Raw genomic sequence first — 20,056 nt, 5'->3', positions numbered from 1 at the left:
GATGCTTTTCCCATGCACTCACATCGTGCTCTGCCTTCCTACCTGCTGCCAGTGCATATAATGCTTGGAGTTCAGAGCCTTTTCTTCAAGATAGGAATCGTTCAGTCAGTGCAGGGGACAACAGCAGATTTTGTGCATGTTGTGTTTGTGTGCCAAATCAGAGCAATGACAGTAAATAGCTTGCTTGCGATTACAATTCACACGATAATTACAAAATTATAGTTTGATCCTAACATGGTGTAATAAATGTCTCAGCTTTTTCTTCTCCAATATTGCACCTCCCACAGTTTGAATGCTTGCCCTGTCTCTCTACAGAATGCAGACAACCCTGGGGAAAACAGTTCAAAAACATACTGTGAGTTGATATTTCAAGCTATGTTTAGTTTCAAGAGACGTGTAATATAGAGCTGTTGCAATTTTGTTTTATAAAACAATGCAAAGCCTCCCAACACCTCTTGAGTTTATTCGATGTGACCTTGAACAGTATTTTTCATCTTACGTTGGATTTCACTAAAATCCAATGTGCTGATTTTAAAGTTGTGCTGATGATCTTAGCATATTTTTTTAATTCTTAAAAGTGACTTTTTGCCTTGAAGCAGCTGAGTACTGTGCAGCTGAGTGCTCTGGGAAGATGCAGGGGCCAAGTAGCAGGAATGAAATGTGTTTGAGTTCAACGTGGAGCAGAATACTCAGGATTTGTTATGCTTGATGGATGAATATGTACAAATGTTCCGCTAATAATTGTAGTATTGGAGTGACCTGAGATTCTGTTTCATTTACTCAGAGAAAAGGGGTCAATATCTTGTTTGTATGTTAAAATACATGAAAATATCTGTAAAATAGTGGTCTAGTTAGTACTTTTATTAACTATACAAATTCCAGGGTAAAGTCTTTTGGCATTAAGGTAGATTTCATAAGTACTTCTATAAAAAAGACTTTTGCAGGATTATTTTTGTTACAAGGAAACTCATAATGCTTGTGATGGGATTATTTTCATCCTGTGCCATATAGGCACATACCAAGCTTGAAAAAAAATTCTCAAGTTAAGGAAATGTCAAAAGAAGGTAGGGGACAAGGAAAGTAGTAAAGGTCTCTGCATTTCCCTGCTGCAGCCCCATTTTTCCTCCCCATCTGCTAAATTTTTTCAAGGGCTATGCCACCATGGAAAATACGTTGTGAATAGTTCAGTGTGTTTAACATCCTGATCTCTGTTCTCAGCAGTGATGTATCAGCAGGACTTTCTAGCCCTCACTAACATACCCTATTTCCTCTGTGAGGCGAAAGAGAAGCCTCTCTTGTAAGGAGCAGGTTGTTTTTCCCCTGGAAACACATGGCTAAGCTAGGGCTCGCTCTGTGATTCTCTGGGTTATTTAATGGTCAAATGTCATTGCATTCAATTCCATTTATGTTCATCCATATTTAGAATGAGGGTTGTGATGACATGAACCTGAGTAATAAGCACAGATGAAGTTAGTATTGTCCAGTGGCCCTTCTGTATATGCATAGGGAAGCATAAGCACATCTGTCTGTATCAGTTGACTCTACTGATGTGTATTAGATGCAGAACGGCCTCGAATTCTTCCATGGACATGCTGTGAAATGCGCTAGGCTGCATGCATGTTCTTCTTACCATAATGTCAAAGGGACAGTGTTTGAATAGTCAAAGACAGGTCTGGAGCAACACAGCCAAAATTGACAGACATCTCACACTTGGCAGTAGAATTGCTCAGAGTCAGCCACCTAAATCCCTGCTTAGTTGTCTGACTTCAAATGACTTAATTTGTTAGGAGTACTGAGAGCAAAGAGATAGAGTTAGCTGGGGCATGCTGATTTGGTGCAACAGGTTCCAGGAATAGCTGCAGCCATCCTTTTGCCTATAAAACCCTACAGGATTTCATTCAAAGTCCAGGGGAAAGGCCCCCAAAATTTCCAATACTCTTTACTTTGCAATGTGGCACCCTGGAAAATTGGGAAGTGTCAGATAACCAGATGTTTCAGATGTAACCATCTTCTCTCACATTAACATCAATTCCCCTGCTCTTTTTGGTGCACGGGCTGGATTGCAAGAGGTTGAATTAAGCAGGTTGAACACCTGTAAATCTGGCATTCTCTAACTTTCTAACACTTGACTTTGCAATTTAAATAACTTGTGGGGGTTGTCTGCATGCAGGCCACATCCACACATACACACACATGCACTTGTCAAAACCACTTGCTGTGATGCATTATGCATACTTCTGAGAAAAGTTAATATGATCCTGGAGCTTCCATAACGGCTAAATTGGCTTTTACAAGAAATTGTCGCCACTTGGTGAGGATCTTTAATTTAGCTGATCTTTTCTGTGCAACTTGATGCCAAGTGCATTGTGGCAGTTCAGTGCTGATAATAAGACCAATATATGGATTCAGTCTGCTGGCTGTATCAGCCAAAGAAAATATTTCTTTGTGTTATGGTCATGGATGTTTGTACTGAGAAAATTCAGCCCTAAAGAACAAACTTATTAATGCTGAGGCAACTCAAGTCTTTAGCCATAAAAAGCAGAGGAATCCAGGTCTTGAGGAAATTACTTTCATTTATTCAGCTCTTGTATAGAGGCGAGCATTTCTGTATCTTGCTATAGACATTTCACAATAGCAAAGGGATTGCATCTCTGGTGCTCTGAAGTGTAATTAATGGTTCACTCCACACTATAACTAAGGAAAAGCTTTTTTAATTACCTATCAGAAAGGATTCTGGAATTGATCAAATAGTGCTATCAAGGGGGCAGACTTTGTAAATAGACATCTGATTTGTTCATTCAAGGGTTTAATAACAGTAGCTCGTCCAAGGCCAGTCACTAGAAAACAGCCTTTCTGTACGAGATTGCCCTTCAGTGGCTGGGGAGCTCAAGCCTTTGGAGGGTACAGGGAAGTTCCTGTAAATTTTGACCCTTTCTTCAGGCTCGTAGAAGTCTGTGGGCTCACTGTGATTTTTGAGGCATCCATCAGCAGCTCTCGAGCCACATCACACATGCATTTGCAAGCTTTCTGTCACGAGGGCAGGAGCAGTGGTCTGGTGCTATGGCCCCTGCTCGAGGCTGCTGGAGCGGGCAGCTCCTCTGCCCATCTATGTCAGATGGCCCTGCAGGAGCAGGGCAGGGAGGCAGATGGCTTTCAAAGAGCATCAGCTTCTGGATCAGTGGATTGGAGAGTGCTAGACCTGTACTGTTTGATTTTCTCCACCTCTGCAGCTTTCTCTGCCTCGTGACCCACTTTTCAAATCCTCTGGGGACTTTTGCACTGTTCTTTGCACTGCTTAGAGAAACAACAGAAGAATCTCCAAATTAAAACAGACCTTTAGGACTCTTCCCAGATTAACCAGAGCGCGATGTAATGGGCCCCTTTGCAAGAAAAATTTGAATTGGAACAGATCCATAGCTGTTCAGGAACCAGAATTTCTGCTTAGCAGAAAATGGCAACCGAAAACACAAAACCTGCAAAAACCCTACAAATATTCTGTATCAGGCTGAACATCTTGTGTAAAATGATTATTTTACAAAATTGTTTGGACCAATTACACATTTAGGTTCCCATGAAAAATTTGGTTTTAAACTAATGACTTTTCTATCAATATTCTCTACCAACTCTTTCAGATTAATATCAGGTTGAAGTGAAATTAAACATTAGTTGAAGGTAAACATTTCCTTTTTTCAGCTTGGTGTTTCACAATCACGGTGTAGGCAGAAGCATGTTTTAATTTAAGTGAGGCTTCTTTTTTAATGGGAAACTTTTCAATGTTGGGTTATTTTTTTGGCACCCATTGCTAATATATCTAACAAAACCCTCTTAAAATTCAAAAAGTCCGTTTTACCCATTCTTCTTGCAATTATGAAGTTTAAGCAGGGAAAGGGAAAAACAGAGATTGAAAATGGAGTGGCCAGAACTATCTCTGGGCAGCAGCTTGGGCTCATTTACTGGAGGGAAATTGTATAAGAGATGAAACTAACAGAAGTGTTTTAATTAGGTCCCAAATCAATGTCCAGATGTGTATTTTGAACAGACCAAGAGAACATGTGTGTACGTGTGCTCTGGGACTTTATACGGACCTCAGCCAGCCCTGCCAAGTTGCACAGGTTGGACATTTTCCTCGGGCTGAGTCCCTGCAAAGAGCCCAGGCACCCTTGCACACACGCTGCCCTGCGTGCACAGCGGGCACTGCAGCTCCCAGGAGAGGTGCTCCAGGTGAAGCTGACTTTTGGGCTTTCTGTCATGCCCAAGAGCAGCAGGGACTGGTGAGCGCCGAGTAAATCCCGGTGCTGCTTTCTCTGCAAAGAGCTGGGCTCTGACCAGCTACGGCACAGCATTCAGTGCTGTAGTTCTGACTCAGCTCATTTGGGATATCAGCTGACAACCTAAATTTGCTCATACTGCTGCCTCTGGGCCAGTTGTGCTTATTTGTGTATCCCTCTCTATGCCAAAGGCTTATCGCTGCATTTTGAGACGTTTCCTACTTGGCTGCAAAGGGTGGAGGCTGGAACTGTGCAAGCCCACAAAGGAAGGGGAAAATCACTTGCTCCTTTGGCTGGGAAAGGAAACTCCCTGCAAACCACAGATACTACCAGCCAGACCCTGCGCTTTACACTCAGTGCCCTGCAATTGTACTCTGCCTATATAGCCCTCACTGAGACCCATAGTCGTGATTTGACTCTATTTATAAAAGTACTGTAAGTCTTCTCCCAACCTCTGTTGGAACATTAATATAATGATACATTAATTGGAATGTGGACTTAAAACTTAGTCTCTAGCACCTCAAGTTACCATTAGGTCTTTGAATATTCAATTAGCTATTGAATTTCTACAACAAGAAGACTGTCTGAGGAAGAGACTAACGCTATGACCACATTTTCCAATAATAACAAAATAAATCATCGAGCAACTTCCCAACCAGTGTTTGATGCGAGATGATCATTGGGATGGTTCTGTCTGCCTTTGCTTGATCTTGTACTGCCTTTTGCAGTAGGGTATGACCATGCAGTAGGACCACAAGAGTGCCCAGGCTGCACTATGGCAATGCTCGGCTTTCTGCTCTGCTGTTCACAAGGGTGGTAACCCCCCAGGGATACCAGAGTTTTCAGCAGGGCATGGCTCCTAAGCAGAGCTGGGCTCCGTTCTGTGTCCATGGTAGCGGCTCTGGACACATGGCAATATCTCACAGTTACTTCTGATATTCAGTAGAATTTTTCTCTGGCGTTTCCCATCAGATACATTATTGATTCCTTTTTGTTTAGTACTAGCTGGGCTTTCCAATTAAGTAGTGACTTTAATTATACCACAAGGCGTGCAACATAGATCTTGATTATTAACACTATTCCATTGGATAATGAAAGGAGGACTAGCAGGTCTAAATTAAACAGAATCGTAAAAATGAAAACCATTTCCAAAAATTCATCTTACATTCAAATGCAGTAATTTTCCTCTTGTTACATTTTTGCAGTGTCTTTGTGTATATTAATTGTTGAAGACGAGTTCTGCATGACTGTCAGCATTAATAAATGAAGATTTAGTGGAGGCTGAATTTGATTAACTAGGGAGCATGAAAAATAACTGATTGCAATGTGGTGTTTAAATGCAGTAAAACTGGAAGCCATTCCCTGCAATTTGTCTGCACCAGAAAGTACTTTTGAATACATGAATAGCTTACCTAAGGTGGGTTGCATAACATTGACTAGAAATTAGTCATATAATTTAAAGTGGTCAACTAGACTGTCTTTATATTCAATAGAGGAGTTGAAGACATGGAAGCATTGCTGTAGATGTGTAGTATGTAATGTCCTCTGAAGGTCTCTCCCTCAGGAACCTAGGACAGTCAGTTTAAATGGAGTTTCTATTAAATCCAGTACAAAATGTTAACAACTCCAAGGAATGAAGAAACAGAGGAAATTTCTGTATTAGTAACACATATTGAAGAATGACCTTCCAGCATGGGCAAGCTGACAACGTCCCCATCCAGCATAAGGCTGGAGGCAGCATGCTTTTTAGCTGGGAGGAACAGAAAGGATGACCAAGAATATGCTTTGTATCCTCAGTGTTTCTTATAGAACATAAACTAAATGTGTCTCATGTGACCCGCACCCTTACAGGTGCCTTAAGTACAGTTTGAGAGTGTACTAATTTTCTGAACTTGAGAGTGACAATATTTTCATAGCAGGAGTATTTTCCCCTTAAGAAGAGTAATTGTGGGGGTGCTGTCCTCAAATCGTGTATGCATCTGTGATGCAGAAGCACTACTGAGGTCCAGCAGTGACTTGCAGCCGTCTGTCTGTAGTTGTGGGTTGGCAGTGTAGAGTTTTTCATTTCCCTCCCCTGAGCCTGTGGCTGTTGGCTGCACGCTATCAGTGTCAGGGAGAAAAGGATATTCCTGTAAATTTCTGAACTGTCATGTTGTGTTACATTCCCTGGTATTACATTACAGGATAAAAAGAGGTAACAGAACAAGCCAAGCAATGAATTCAAGGCTGTATTATTATTATTTTTTCCTTTTATGTCATCGTACCTGCATCTCTGTTACACTATACCTGGTATTCTTCTTACAGCTTTGAAGAAGTTCTTCCCATGTCTTTAGGTGAAGTTGTTCCCCTTTCCTAGCTTAAAATGTGCAAATTTAGTTCAGCTGACAATAAGAAGTATGTATTATCTCCAACTGCCTTCCTGATGTAACATTAAAAATTACCTAATTTTGGTACTTCTTTTAGTTGGATGGGTTTTACAGTATAAAAAAGTCAAGGTTTCAGGTCAAATAACATAAAGTTTTTTTAGCTGTTGTTTGTGTCTTTGCAATAAAAACATGAATAGGTCAAAATGTTAGACAATTTACTCTTCATCTGAAATAAAACTGAACTGTGGACTCCGAGTTGATGCTGTGTTTCATTTTAATAGTGTCACTTCTTGTTTTGCCCATGTCTCTTGTTTTGAGTGAATTTAGTGCTAATAAAAATGAGAGACTCTTAAAACTAGCCTTTGCCAAAAGTAGTGGACTATTGCAGTGTAGAAAATGTAAGCTCCCTGTCTTGGTTCGCCTGATCTAGGTGCTTTCCAAGGTTTTGTTTCTCTGAAACAGCACCTTCCGCTTGAGGTGCTTTATGATGTTGAAGTATAGGGGCTCTATTCTCTGTTTCTCTAGCTTTCTGGGAAAAAAAAATAATAAATAAAATAAAGAAAATAAATAAAAAAATCTTGTCTTCTGTTGTATTACCTCTAAACTTTATGCTATGGTCTCAAAAACAAACCAGAGTCAAACCAGGTCACCTTGCCAGGTGGAGGTCTAATAGGTGCTTCCCATGCAGTCTGTGCACGTTTCCCTCAACTTGTACCAAACCAAATGGCTGTCACAGTAAGAAACAATTGCTCAGCTGGAAATGTGCCATTCTGACCTGCATCCTTTTGGCTACAAGAAATCCTGCAACAGTTCAAAGTCCCCTCCTGGACACTTCTGAAGTGCAAGCCCTGAGGAGCAGGAGCACCAAGCCTGTGCCTCGATGCCCCTTTTGTAAAGCCAGCACCAGGCTGATCTTGGTCATCTCTGTTTTCTGGCTGCCTAGGAGTATATAAATGACCCTTGTAGAGCAGGCAGTTTGCAGTGTAGGTTACTAATGTTCAGAAAACCCACTCTCTGTGTAAGTGTATAAGAGAAGGAGATCAGTGTGTGAAATGTGGTGTAAAATCAGATTCCTGATATCTATGGTTCTTGACAATTTTGTGCGTTGGGAAGAATAGCCTTGTGAGCACTGGGGAAACTCAACTGGGAAATTTTATTTTTCACACAAAGCTTGTAATGATACCTTAACAAGCTGAAGTATGGTAAAGGCAGGGTTACTGGGGACAAGAAGAGCATTCCCTGTGTGCCTAGTATATCGTGTTTTTTATTTAGTGTGCAAGTAAATGCTCTGTCTTAGAAAGATGAGTAGCCCAAGTTTGTAATTAATGAGTATTGGAGTCAAAGTTCCTCTTTGTGAAGAAAGTTGGTATGGGCTGCGATCTCTAAAGGTAAGACTCTTCTGTGTCTTACTGTGACAAACTTTGGTATATACATTATTAAATACTTGAAAATAACATTTGGAATATGCTGCAAATCAGTGTTTATCTCCCCTCCCCAGAAAGAAAGCTGGGAAGCCCTTGCTCAGCAGAAGGTTAAGGGTAGTGAGAGAAGAGGAGGCAACATTATTCTCTGTTTTCTGCAGAGAATTATAATATAGTCAATACATCATGTAGGGATCACTTAAGCAATAACAAGAAGCCATTCGATGGAGAACAGCAGAGCTGGCTACCATGCAGAAAGACATCTCTCTCCTAATATGTCTGGATTAAACAGAGAAAATGAGAACAATTGCCATGCAGCCAGCAAGCAAAATCCAGATTCCCTCGGTCTAAGCAGTGCTCCCACAATTTTTAGTGAGTGCATGTGGTGGGATTTATTGATGAGGCATTAGACAACTTTAAATTACAGGAGATTTCATCTAATTGTGTATTGCTTATGCAGAAAGCTCTGTCTCTCAGCTCCTAGCAATGAAACCCCGTGGAGCTGCATTTTACCTGTGTGAGATGCCTCTGGATTGTCAACTAGTTTCTTAATTAGTTTATTTGCTTCTTTGCTCCAAGGGATGAGTATATTATTTATTCTATGCTTCCAGACTTTTGTTAGTCTGCATTTATGTATTTTGTCTTCAAAATGACCTAGCACTGAGCTAGCCTCTAGGGTAGTATGAAACATACCTTCCTGGCAGAGATAGTAGTTCAGACTTGACTAATGGTAAAATAATATTAATAGCAGCAATAGTAATTAAAACAATACACTAAAATACCCTTGGGTGCTGTTGCTAAGTTAGACTGTACCCCTAAAATTCCAAAGGAAAGGCATAAATTTTAGCTATTTCTATCCACAAAGTGAACAGTTGTCTCATTCAGCAACCGGAGTAAGCTTTCATCTCCTCCATGGATGTTTCATTAGGACGCAGTTCTCCCAGAGGGTCATGGTGCAGTTTACATTAAACTCAAGATAAAAATGACATTGAAGCTTTGCTCCTGTATTTTCTTCACTGCCTGGAAATAAATACATGACCTACAGCTAGTTCAGTGGCTTATTGCCTTGGTGTTATTAACCCAAGTGTACCCAAGAGGCGGGGAATTTGTGTTCTGTTTGCTCGGAGAGGAGCACTCGGCTCCTTTGCCTGACAGATCAGGGAATCTGCGAGTCGTGGGGGGAAAGTTTCTCTACGAATAGGCTTGAGCAAATAGTCTGGATGAAACAAGTCGAATATGTCTGTCTATAGATAAGGGATGAAGAAGGGCATGGTTGTGAATACAGCTTCAGTCTGCTGGGCAGGTGGTTAATGGAAATGATCTGTTCTTCCACTGCAGAGCACTTAGTTCTAGGTTTCTTTCTGATGGCAAACTAATTTAAATCCTCAAACGCTGAGGGTGTGACTTTAAAATATCTATTGGCCTATAAGAAGCAGGAAAAACCACCAGACAGCACAGAGTAAAAAAGGAAATCTGTTCTAAGCAGACTGATTTGGGCAGGGGCAGTGTGTGAATACTTGTGGTGGGCAGCAGGCAGCTGAGCACCACCCAACCATTCGCTCCCCCCTACACACATGCATACTAGGATGGGGTGAGACAAAACATCAGTGTGCTATCAGCATTATTCTCATCCTAAATCTAAAACCCAGCACTGTGCTAGGAGGAAAATGAACTCTATCCCAGCTGAAACCAAACCAGGACAATACTGACATGCTACAAAGCCCATAGCTTCTTGGAATCAAGAAGATGCTATTGTATGATCCTGGCCTGCTCAAATTCAAGATCACACCCAATTACCTTGACTGGTCGAGGACATGTGTCTAATTTCTGTCAATCTGAGTGGAAATAAAAGCACATGCTGGCCTGTTTTTTTTTTTTTTCTGAATCAGGATAAGAGCTCATAAATATAAAAATTCCCTATATGTTGAACTGTTTTAATGCTATAAAGTGTTTGCCCTAGATGTTACTTCATGCTAGACAGAAAATGTTGCTGTGTTTTTAAAGAAATGTTTTTATTTCTAAATGTAACTAAAATTAAATTAAAATTCAAGTTTTCTGAAGTGCCTGAAATAATTAGAAGGTAAGAAACTGTTGTTAACATTTAACTTCTAAATGCGTGAAATTGTTCAATACTGTGCTGTTCACCTCTAGCTAGCCTCTAATTTAAACAAAAGCTGTAAAAGTGCAATTAGGCTCCAGTCCAATGAAGCACTTAAATATGTTCTTAGTTTTAAGTGTATGAGTAACCCTAGTGAAGTTAAGACATGCTTAACTGTTCTGTTTGAATTTTGCGAAGTAGTTATAGCACACAAGGAACCATCCTGCGAGTATCACTGAGAAAGATGTAAATGCCCCATCAGCACTTTGGGATCTGACTGCCCTGAAGTTTTTCACAAAGCTGTGTTTGCCCAGTGGTTTATTCTGCAGGGTCCTGACCCAAAGTCCACTGAGATCTTCAGATGTGCTCCATCGTCTGTCATTAAAGAGGCTTCGTTGGGCTGTTTCCTGCCCCTGGAAAATCGAGGGAAATCCCTGCAGCACATGCACCTTCATTTGTCCTCTCTGCTTGACTCTGAGACATGCCTTTTCATAAACAGGCTGCTCCTACTGCCAGGTTCTCTGCTTGATCTCATATAAAGCATCTAAACATCATGGATTTAATACTCCCATTTTCAGTGCTAAATCAATGTTCTTTATGCATTTGTTCTTGGAACACTGCTGTGTTAGAACGATAATTCTTCCCACATACCATAAACTTGGTCTGTTTTCACTCTGACAGAAACTGATCCATTAAAGGCAAGAGGAAAAACCCCGTGACCACAGCTGAAACATTTCAAGGCCATTGCTTTTTAGGCAAATAGGCTTCTGCATCACCTCGGCACAGAGAGCGCTGGGATTACTGGAGCCACAACACGCCTCACAGCTGCTGGGATGGGGCAGCATTAAGTGCTTCTCATTACTTTTGCAGCAGACAGTGAAGGGATGGGTTTCTGCAGTTTAAGTCTGACCTCCTGTTTGGTGGTTTACTCCTGCAACCATCCTGTATTTGTACATAGGTAGGAAGAAACATTCTGCTGCATAACTGGATTTGACCAGAGATTAAAGCTGGTCTTCTGTGAAAGACACCAGAGCCCATTAAAGAAAAGATTGTTTGCCAAACGTTGTTGTATGTCCTCCTGAGACCATAAAAAACATTGTTAGCTGAAGTAATAGCGGTAAATGATTGCATTCCTCTATCCTCCTCCTTACCACCAACCTGCAATGTGACAGCAAACCTGTAATGAAATCTGTGAAGAGCTATGCAGCAGTTACCTTGAAAACTCTTTTTTATTGCCCTACATTTCTAGATAACAGTGATACTCAGCCTCTGTCCAGCACCAAGAGCACCAGCTGAGGGATTGGGATAGTCAAAATTAAACAAAAGTACCTTGAATTTTTAATATTAAATACTTGCAGTAATTTTTTAATAGTCAGAGATAACTTTCTGTATTTACATATCATTATCTGAATAACAAATAGGTTCAAGGATATGGCAAACTGTTCTGTGCAAATAGAAAATGCTGAGTTTACTCTTATACATTATTTATTGAAAATTATTCCTCTGATTTTATCCACTCCACTATTTGTTTTCTTAATCTGGAATGAACTTGAATGGTGATGGATGAGACACTACTGTAAAAGGCGGTGTCTTAAGACATGTAGTCCATCTTGGGGCTATCAGAAATGCAGCTGGTTTGGGCATAATGACCTTTGATGGCACAAACAAGAAGCAGTGCCATGAGGTAGAAGCTAATTTTCTGAATGCACCCTAGAAAACATTTGCTGGCTTCTTGAATAGCTTTTTGTAAACCTTCTCTGTTTGAAATATGAGGTTGTAGAGGTTGTAGTTTTGGCAAAGTACTGAGATGAAAGTATTTTTTCTCTCCCATATAGAAAGTGTAGTTCCCAGAATCAAGTTTGAAAAAGTTGTGCAAAAGGTAATATTTTCTGAATATATCTTGCTGGTAAGAACTTTGAATTAAAGAACTGTTATTGACAAATTGGCAAAATTCCTTTGGTTTTGCCTTTATTTAGTACCACTTCATTGTCTTCAGTGATGTTTACCTTTCACTTGAGCTCAAGTTCAAAGAGATCCTCAATCTCAAATCAAATCTTTGTAAGACCACCGTTGTGGTTACAACTCTTGTCTAGCTTTTATTTTTAAAGGTTGTAAGCTAAAAAATCCAAGAACCAGAATCCCTCAGAAATCTTGAGAACCACTTGACAAATCTAAACAAGCTATTAATGTCTAATAAACCACCTAAAATTAACCAGAATACATGTTGCTTGAAATTTAGTTGGGATCTTTCTTAAATGCAAGTCTAGTACCGTTAAAAATAAAGTCACATGGGGGATACATTTTCTCTGGGGATTTCTGAAGAGCATTTGAAAGCAGACTTCAGCTTCTCCATTAATTTCCAATCAGCCTAATGCTTTGTGATGCAGTGTGCATCCAGCCACAGGCAGATCTGAATGGGCACACTGGGGGATAGACTGGAAATTTCTTACAGATGGTATTTCAAAACACATTAGTGACTCAAGTTAAGTTACAAAAAAAAAAACAAACAACAAAAAAAAAACAAAACAAAAAAAACAAAACACAAAAAAAAAAAAAAAAAAAAACAGAAGAATGTGAGCATGAGAGTTTAGCCATTTTTGCGTTAATAAGGGTGCTTGTTTTAAAACACATTGAAACTAGTTTTAGCATGCTTGTATGTATAAATTGATGCGATTATTAGACATGATGGCATGTTTATGGTATTATTTGCATAGGGAAAGCCAGAAATATCTCACTGAAATACAGGGACTCTTATTTTATGCATGTGGCAGCTACTTTTGAGGCATCTAACAGTCCTGAATGTAAGGGTTAGTAGTTTCTGCAAGTGGGGCCATCTTCATGCTGCATATGGTAACTATGCATGTAGATTTGCCCATCGGTCATGTATCAGCAGTTCCCGAGGCTTCTCTCAGGTTACATTTAGGAACCTGATACCTGTTAAAACATTTTTTGTTAAAGTTGTGCACAAATTACTGTAAAGCTGTGATTGGTCTGAACTAATCAGTTCCCACCACAGCAAAGACAAGTGAGCTTCAGAGAGTTCTTCGTAAGAACTAGTGTGCAAGTTTTAGAAAATATGTTACCTTTTTTTTTTTCCCATTATTTGTTTCTGATGAATATTAAGGGAAGCAATTCATTGATACAGGAAGTGTTTGAGATTAGCACAGAAGCAAGGGTTCGGCCCGAAGTGTTTTCTTCTGATGAATGTGGGTAATTTCTTTATTACCTTTTGGGTGCAGGATGAGGAAAATTGCATCAAGGAGGCATGAGAAAAGAGCTGCTGGGAATTCTTGGAACACGGAGTAGATTTAAGATATGTATTTGTTTATTGTTGCCCTGAAAATGACCATTGATATCACTGTGGACCAGACTATTTTAATTGACTTGCCTTGACTGCCTTTTAATATGAAGCTCTGAAATACTGTGGGATGAGGAACAGACTTAGTTTGTACCGAAGAACAGTTAAGGAAGACCCTAAAAATTGATGGATATGGGAAGTCTGTTAATGCCAAATGTCCAAATACTGACAGCAGTGTCATAGTGCTTGCAGAGGTGGAGGGAAAACTATCTCAATTTATTTAGCTGTCACTCAAGGGAGGAAAAACACTCTCTTCCCAAACCCTTTGTTCATCAGGGTTGACGGCTTTATGGAGCTGCCTAGACTAACAAGCTCACAGCACCAAGCAGAATTGCATCATATCTTGTATCTGCACTTCCCCAAATAAATTCAGGAAAAAGGAGTAGTTGATTTTTCTTCTGTATGATAAATCAAAGTGAGGGCCATTCTGTAAAGGGAACACTAAGAGGGCATAGCCATAGTGAAAAGGTATCACCTCACCAAATTTTTGAGGCTTTTTCTGAAAGCAAATGTTCTTCTCCTTTTACCTGACTTGTAAATACAGTGGTCCTCTTCTCTTGAGATATGCAGAGTATCAGTGCACTGTGCTCTCTTGTTCAGTTGTCTTTTCATTACTTGATTCTTACAGAAAGTCATCCTTGAGCTGCAAAACAGGAAGAAAAAGAAAGAGCGACTCTCAAACTCAATCATTTACTGATTCTTTTTTTTTTTTCCTTTCATATAGAGGAGAAAAATCCATCCTCAGTAGAAAAAGTGTTATGTTGTTGCACAGTTAACGCCTTCTGTTGAGAAGGAGAATTAATTAGGAAGGAGTTGGAGCCCTCTGCCTGACAGATTCATGATCCATAAAGCTAATCACTTTTGTAGCCTGTCATTGCTTTTTGCCATGGACTGGTCAGCACTTGAGTCCCATGCTGGGAAAGGAGATATTTGTAATTTGTCACATTTTAACTGTTTTGCCAGTGCAGAACAACAAAAAAGTAATGATAGCATATTTCTGCATCTGGAAAGTTACTAATATATCTAGCATTAGCTGCAAAAGCTCGGCATATTTCTTGGGGATAAAAAAAAAAGAAGAAAAAAAAAAGAAAAAAAAAAGAAAAAGAAACTTCCTTCCTTCTTCTTCCCCTGCTGTGCCTTTAAAACACGAACACAGACCACTCTGCAGCTTTCAAGGCATGGAGCTTGTTGGGGCTCTTTTGTGCTGGGACTGCAGAGGAAGTTCTGCATGCCCAGTCAACTTTGTGAAGGAGGGAAACCCACAGTCTTCTCCATCCCAGTGGTTCATTGGAAAAACATGTCTTGTATTAAATACTTTAAGATTCATGATGCAGCTTTAATTTTGTTTGCATTTCTTCCTGAAGGGTAAAGCTGTCAGAAATCTCTAAATGTATTTCCTAATCCGTTTCTAAACTCAGTATGTTAAGGTCTACAAGCAAAACTCATTTTTGATGTTAGTGCATATGCAGAAAAGAGAGAAAGCAGGAGAAAGAGAGGAGGACATTTGCCTTTCCTTGGTAATCCCCTGAACTACCAGCACAGCAGTAGTGTCAGCTGTTTACAAAAAATAGTGCAACTTGAGCAGACTATAAGACTTGCTGATAAAGAGAGGTCACGTTTTTCTGTTGGATTGTATGCAAGTAGAAGAAATACAACAGTTGTGGAATGAAGGTATAAAGAAAATGAATTTTCTTTTCCTTTTCTCTACAAGCTCACAGGGCTGTCACAAGCAGGCTGATGTTCAGCTGAAAAGCTTTCATTTTCTCATTGTCCCAGTTTCTAATCTGTGACCTCTTCTGTGTTAGTACCTGATTTTTTTCCAAGGTTCTGGTCTGCCACCTGAAGCCTTCACTCCTGTACTCATTGCTCTTGTGCCTGCATAGACAGCGCTCGTATTTGGGCTCAGGGGGCTGGCTCAAAAATGTTCATTTAAGGAATTGGTTCAACGCAAGGGAAAAAAAGAGTGAAAACCTTCTCCGGGGTAGAGGAAAATGATGTGACATCAAGCTCTCTGTCATGTGCAAAGGAGATACCTCTGGGTTTCTAGCCAGGCTCTGCAGTAGGCAGTGTAGAGCAAGACCTCTCAAAGACTCTTCCCAAGACAACCGCAGGATGTCTCTGGTTTGATGCTTAGTGTGTTGTACGAAAGGTGCCTGAAGGGTTGTTTCACATATCAGGTCTAATCCATCCTCAGCTGGTCCATGGAAATGATTAGCTGTGGCATCATCAGCCTTTTCTTGGAACCTCTAGTCCTAAACCTATGCAGTGGTGTGTTTCTCTACAGAATGGACATCTGCCCTGGAGAGACGCTGCTCTTTGTGCAGCTCTGAAGTCCTTTGCTGGTGTGCACTGAGACAGCTTGCAATAGTAATTTAAGATCACAGTAATATTAAACATGATCCATGCCTGGCTAGCTTAGACCACTGTTAACTGATGCATAGGTTAAATTTATGCCTAAGTTCTTCCCCAGATCAATAGTGTTAGACAGATGTTAATTCGGCTTTCAATACTGTAATTGTCCTCCCTCGTTCGGTAGCCACAGTTCATAATGTGATCAGACCTAGTGCAGAGAAATAAAGAGCACAGCAGCACCCGCCCACTTCCCTGGCAGGGTGCAGGGCTGGGTGGTGCAGCTGTGGGCTCCCCGAGCAGGGCAGCCAAGCTCCAACTCCCCTCGAAGTGCTGCCTTAAACACCCCCATTTCACACGGGACATCTCTGGAATGACCTCTTTTTTGACTTTACACCTCCTCCTGACACTCTGACTTTCTCAGCTCTGCACACAGGCACAAGGGACTGAATGCTCTGTTGCAATGTCAGTTGTTAGCACCCAGACAGAGCGAAGCTGCAGAGGTGCTGTAAGGTAGGCACAGCTGCACGTTGATGGTAGGGTAACTCTTTGTGTGACTTGCTAATGGCACTGTTTGGTTCTGAGTGTCAGCTGCTGGTTAGAGTTTCTTGGAATGAATTTACAGTATTAACTGTAAATTGCTGTGTCTGGGATCTAATTACTGAATACATTGGGAAGAGCTTGGGCAGCAATCCAGCAAAGCACTTAAGCACCCAGTGATTTTTAAGGAAAGGCCCCTGACTGGGATTGCTGGTGGTCTCAGACATCATAAAAAGTGTTTGTTAGTAGACCAGTACTTTCTGCTGACTGCTTCAGCACATCCATCTCATTTTCTGAAGTGACTTTAGGAGCTGGGAGTTCAAGGTTGACTGAAGTCTTCAGGAAATGAACTCCTGAATCACTGCTGTAGATTGAAAAGTTCACTCAGGGGAATAGCTTCTTTTGCTGTTCTTCATTCTTGCTGTAATAAGCTATGCCAGCTTTTAATCCACTGCTAAATCCTGAGGTTTGTCTTGGCCCATCTGGATGTTCCTGCCGTAGCTGTGTTACTCAAGATATTCTAATGTGTGATGGTTGGAGCATTCTCCAGTTAAAGCATGATGCAGTGTTTCAGCTACTTCCTGCTAACAGAGGAAGGGGAGAACATATGGAAGGAAGGCTGCAAGGAGAAATTACAGGAGTGACTTCACCCAGGAGAGAGAACAAATTCAAAACAGCCTTTTAGCAAAAGCATCCAGCGTGGCTGGGCGATCCACAACAGGTCTTCCAGTCCGCTTACCAGGAAAACAGATACTTCTTATTCCAGAAAGATTCAGCAAAAATGTCTTGAGCCAAAGACAAAGCCCAGTCTGAACCACTGAAGTCTTGTGCTATTTTAGTGGTTCCCAGTCTTTTCCTAGGCAGAATACTTCAGTCCTCTGCACATGCCTCTCTGCCTCTGATGTCTTTGTTCATCTTACCTTCCCTCTACTTGTCCCTCTTCTCTCCAAGTGCTGCTTTGGCTGCCCTCTCATTCCCACTGCACTTCCTCCTCAGTTTCCCTGCCACCCCCAGACTTCAGCGTGGTTTCTTTGCTTCTCTTCTTCCCTGCCAGCTTTGAGCCCGCACACAGGATCCCACCAGGACATTTGGCCTGGGCTGGGCTCTGTCTTCTGCCTCGCTTCCACTGGCAGCTCACCTGTTCCTCGGTTACCAGCCTGATTTACTGCCATGCAATTTGCTATGTCCTGCTGATAGAAGTGAGGCTCTGAAGCAAATTGCTGTCAGATCAAAGATGTCCCTCATCAGGGGAAATCTTGCAAGGTCCATGCTTTTAGCTGATGGCTCTTTCATGTTCCTGAAGTATTCTTAATGGACTTCTTTGATATGTTGGTGTGGTCAAGAGGAAAATCACATTCAAAAAGAAATTCAAAAAGGAGCATTCACACCTCCTGTAAATCTTTGTCTTTCTTCCAGGTGTATTTTTAGATTGTGTAAGAATGCAGTTTAGCCAGAAGTTTTACACAGTGGTCCTTTGTGTGGTACAGGCCACCAGCAAGCCGTTGGTAAGCAGCTATGGAAACGCTGTAATCAATAACAGGTACTCACGTCTCTGTGCAAATGGTGCTGAGATGAGAAGGAATTACAAATAATCATACTTTACTAGAATTCATAACTCATTTCCAAAGGTTACCCAACAGTCAAGTGGTTGTCACCCTCTCCACCCTTCTGACTGCTGGTAGTGGAGAGAAGTATGATTGTTATGCCAAGGTAATGAGCAGGAGGTCAGAAAGTTTGATAAGAGCAGGAAAAGCCATTCTGTGTAATACAATTAGCAGTATTTTAGAGAGCAGGTTCAGTAATTTCTATGGTAATTTGGAATGGCTTTTGACTGTGAGAACATGTAGGTAATTTTTTAAGTTAGTCTCTTTGCTAGTGGAAGAGAATTCCACTGCAATAAGGCAGTGTGGTGATACATGGGGCATGGACTGGGATAGGGCGGTGTGGTGATACATGGGGCATGGACTGGGGGGCTCGGGAAGCAGAGCTTCTGTGCTGTGCTGTGTGGCTTTACCAGCTCCCTTCTTCAGGCCTCAGTTTTTCCTCTCAGCATGGTCTTCGATAAAATGCGTAAGTGGGTAGTAGCTGCATACCAAGATCACATCGTAGATGGAGCAGATTCATTTTGCAAATGTTTCAGGAGGTGTATGTCTATTCAACAAGCACTGTGCATTTGTTACTGCTACACAAGCTACAGAATCAGAAAGGAGGCACATGCTCTTTGGGCAAAGGCAGAGTTTGCTTGAGTAGGTCCTAGTTTTAAAAGTACAAGTTCTAATTACAAGTTAGCAGGAGACTTTCTGATGGGTGCCCTTGGAGCACAGGCAAGCTATAGTGTTGTGGGCCCACTTCAGGATATTCTTGAGCAAAGTCATTAATACTCCTTTGTTTTTCAAAAGATGCTTTTAACCTTCCAGAAGAGAGATCCTTAAAAATGTGTGTGTGTACACATACGCTTTGTTTTTCACTTGGTTGGTGGAAACACAGCTGCTTCTGGCTATGTTGCTTCTTTTCAGCTTTTACCCCATCTTCTTTTGGGGTTAGAACGAAGAAAGTCTCCAAGTACTTGTATGCTGGGGGATAAGAGGATACTCTTCAGTGTATTTTGCCTCCCACTGGCTGCTTGGGTTTTAATTCTTTTTTTTTTTTTTCTTTTCAGGTGCAAGCAGATGACCTACCCAGATGACCTGCCCCAGATCTCTGTGGTCTTTATCTTTGTCAATGAGGCACTGTCTGTCATCCTGCGCTCTGTGCACAGCGTTGTGAATCACACCCCCTCGCACTTGCTTAAGGAGATCATTCTGGTGGATGACAACAGTGACAATGGTGAACACGAGTAACTTTTCCTCTAAGTTCTATATCCTGTGTCACTAAGGGACATGAAATATAGATCAAAAGGAGTTTGGTCACTTCTAGCTTACATGCATCCTTTTTTTTTTAATGTTGGGATGAAACAGCGGTGGGTCACTCTGTGTTTAAACACAGCCAGAGGAGGAAATTCATACATGCAACCCTTGGTTTTTGGCTAATAATCAGATCTTAAGTTGGTGTAAATTAACGGACTTCTCTGAAGTCAGTAGAATTTGGAAGAGCTTGTGTTTGATAAGATGGTTCATTGAGCCACTTGCACAAACATGTCAATAAATATTAGCTATTTATATAAGAAATAAATATTATATGGATAAACCCTGCTGATTTCATTGGAATCCTCACAGAATGAATGGCATTTGTATAGGTGATCTCAATATAGAAACAACACTTTTCTCCAAGTTTTCAGATCCAGTGCAATACCATCATTAATAGACCAAAAGTTTAAATTCTGTTTCCAAATAAAAGTGGGGTTACAAATTCCTCTTGAAGATCATTTCTTTTATGTGGAAGTACAGTTTGCTCCTTTACACTCACATGTGTTGTAATGTCAGATTTTGAGTTGTGTTTGTTTGTTTGTTTGTTTGTTTTTAATTGGTAGAAAATAAATTAGGCTGTGAAAATGCAACAACAGAATGAACACAAAGTGTATGCAACTTTCAGGTCATGTCATTCGTTAACGTAAAAATAGCACTTGTGTTATAGCCATCAAAATTCCAAATACTGTTGAGCATGTAGGGTGCTGTTAATCAGTCAATATGTTTTATGGGATGGGTTGGAATTGCCTT

General features: G+C 40.8%; 1 protein-coding gene across 1 annotated transcript in view; it reads left to right on the top strand.

Moving 5' to 3' along the window:
- Positions 1-20,056, top strand: part of GALNT9 (polypeptide N-acetylgalactosaminyltransferase 9) — a gene marked incomplete at both ends in the record, with an annotated part of 141,789 nt that overhangs the window by 29,241 nt on the left and 92,492 nt on the right. Inside the window, one exon of the mRNA XM_084297368.1 lies at positions 19,060-19,226. Coding sequence (XP_084153494.1) covers positions 19,060-19,226 — 167 coding nt within the window. The remainder of the gene's footprint in view (positions 1-19,059; positions 19,227-20,056) is intronic.

Source organism: Netta rufina, assembly GCF_964035555.1.
Source record: "Netta rufina genome assembly, chromosome: 17".
Lineage (NCBI taxonomy): Eukaryota > Metazoa > Chordata > Aves > Anseriformes > Anatidae > Netta > Netta rufina.
This window is presented reverse-complemented; position numbering and strand designations above follow the sequence as displayed.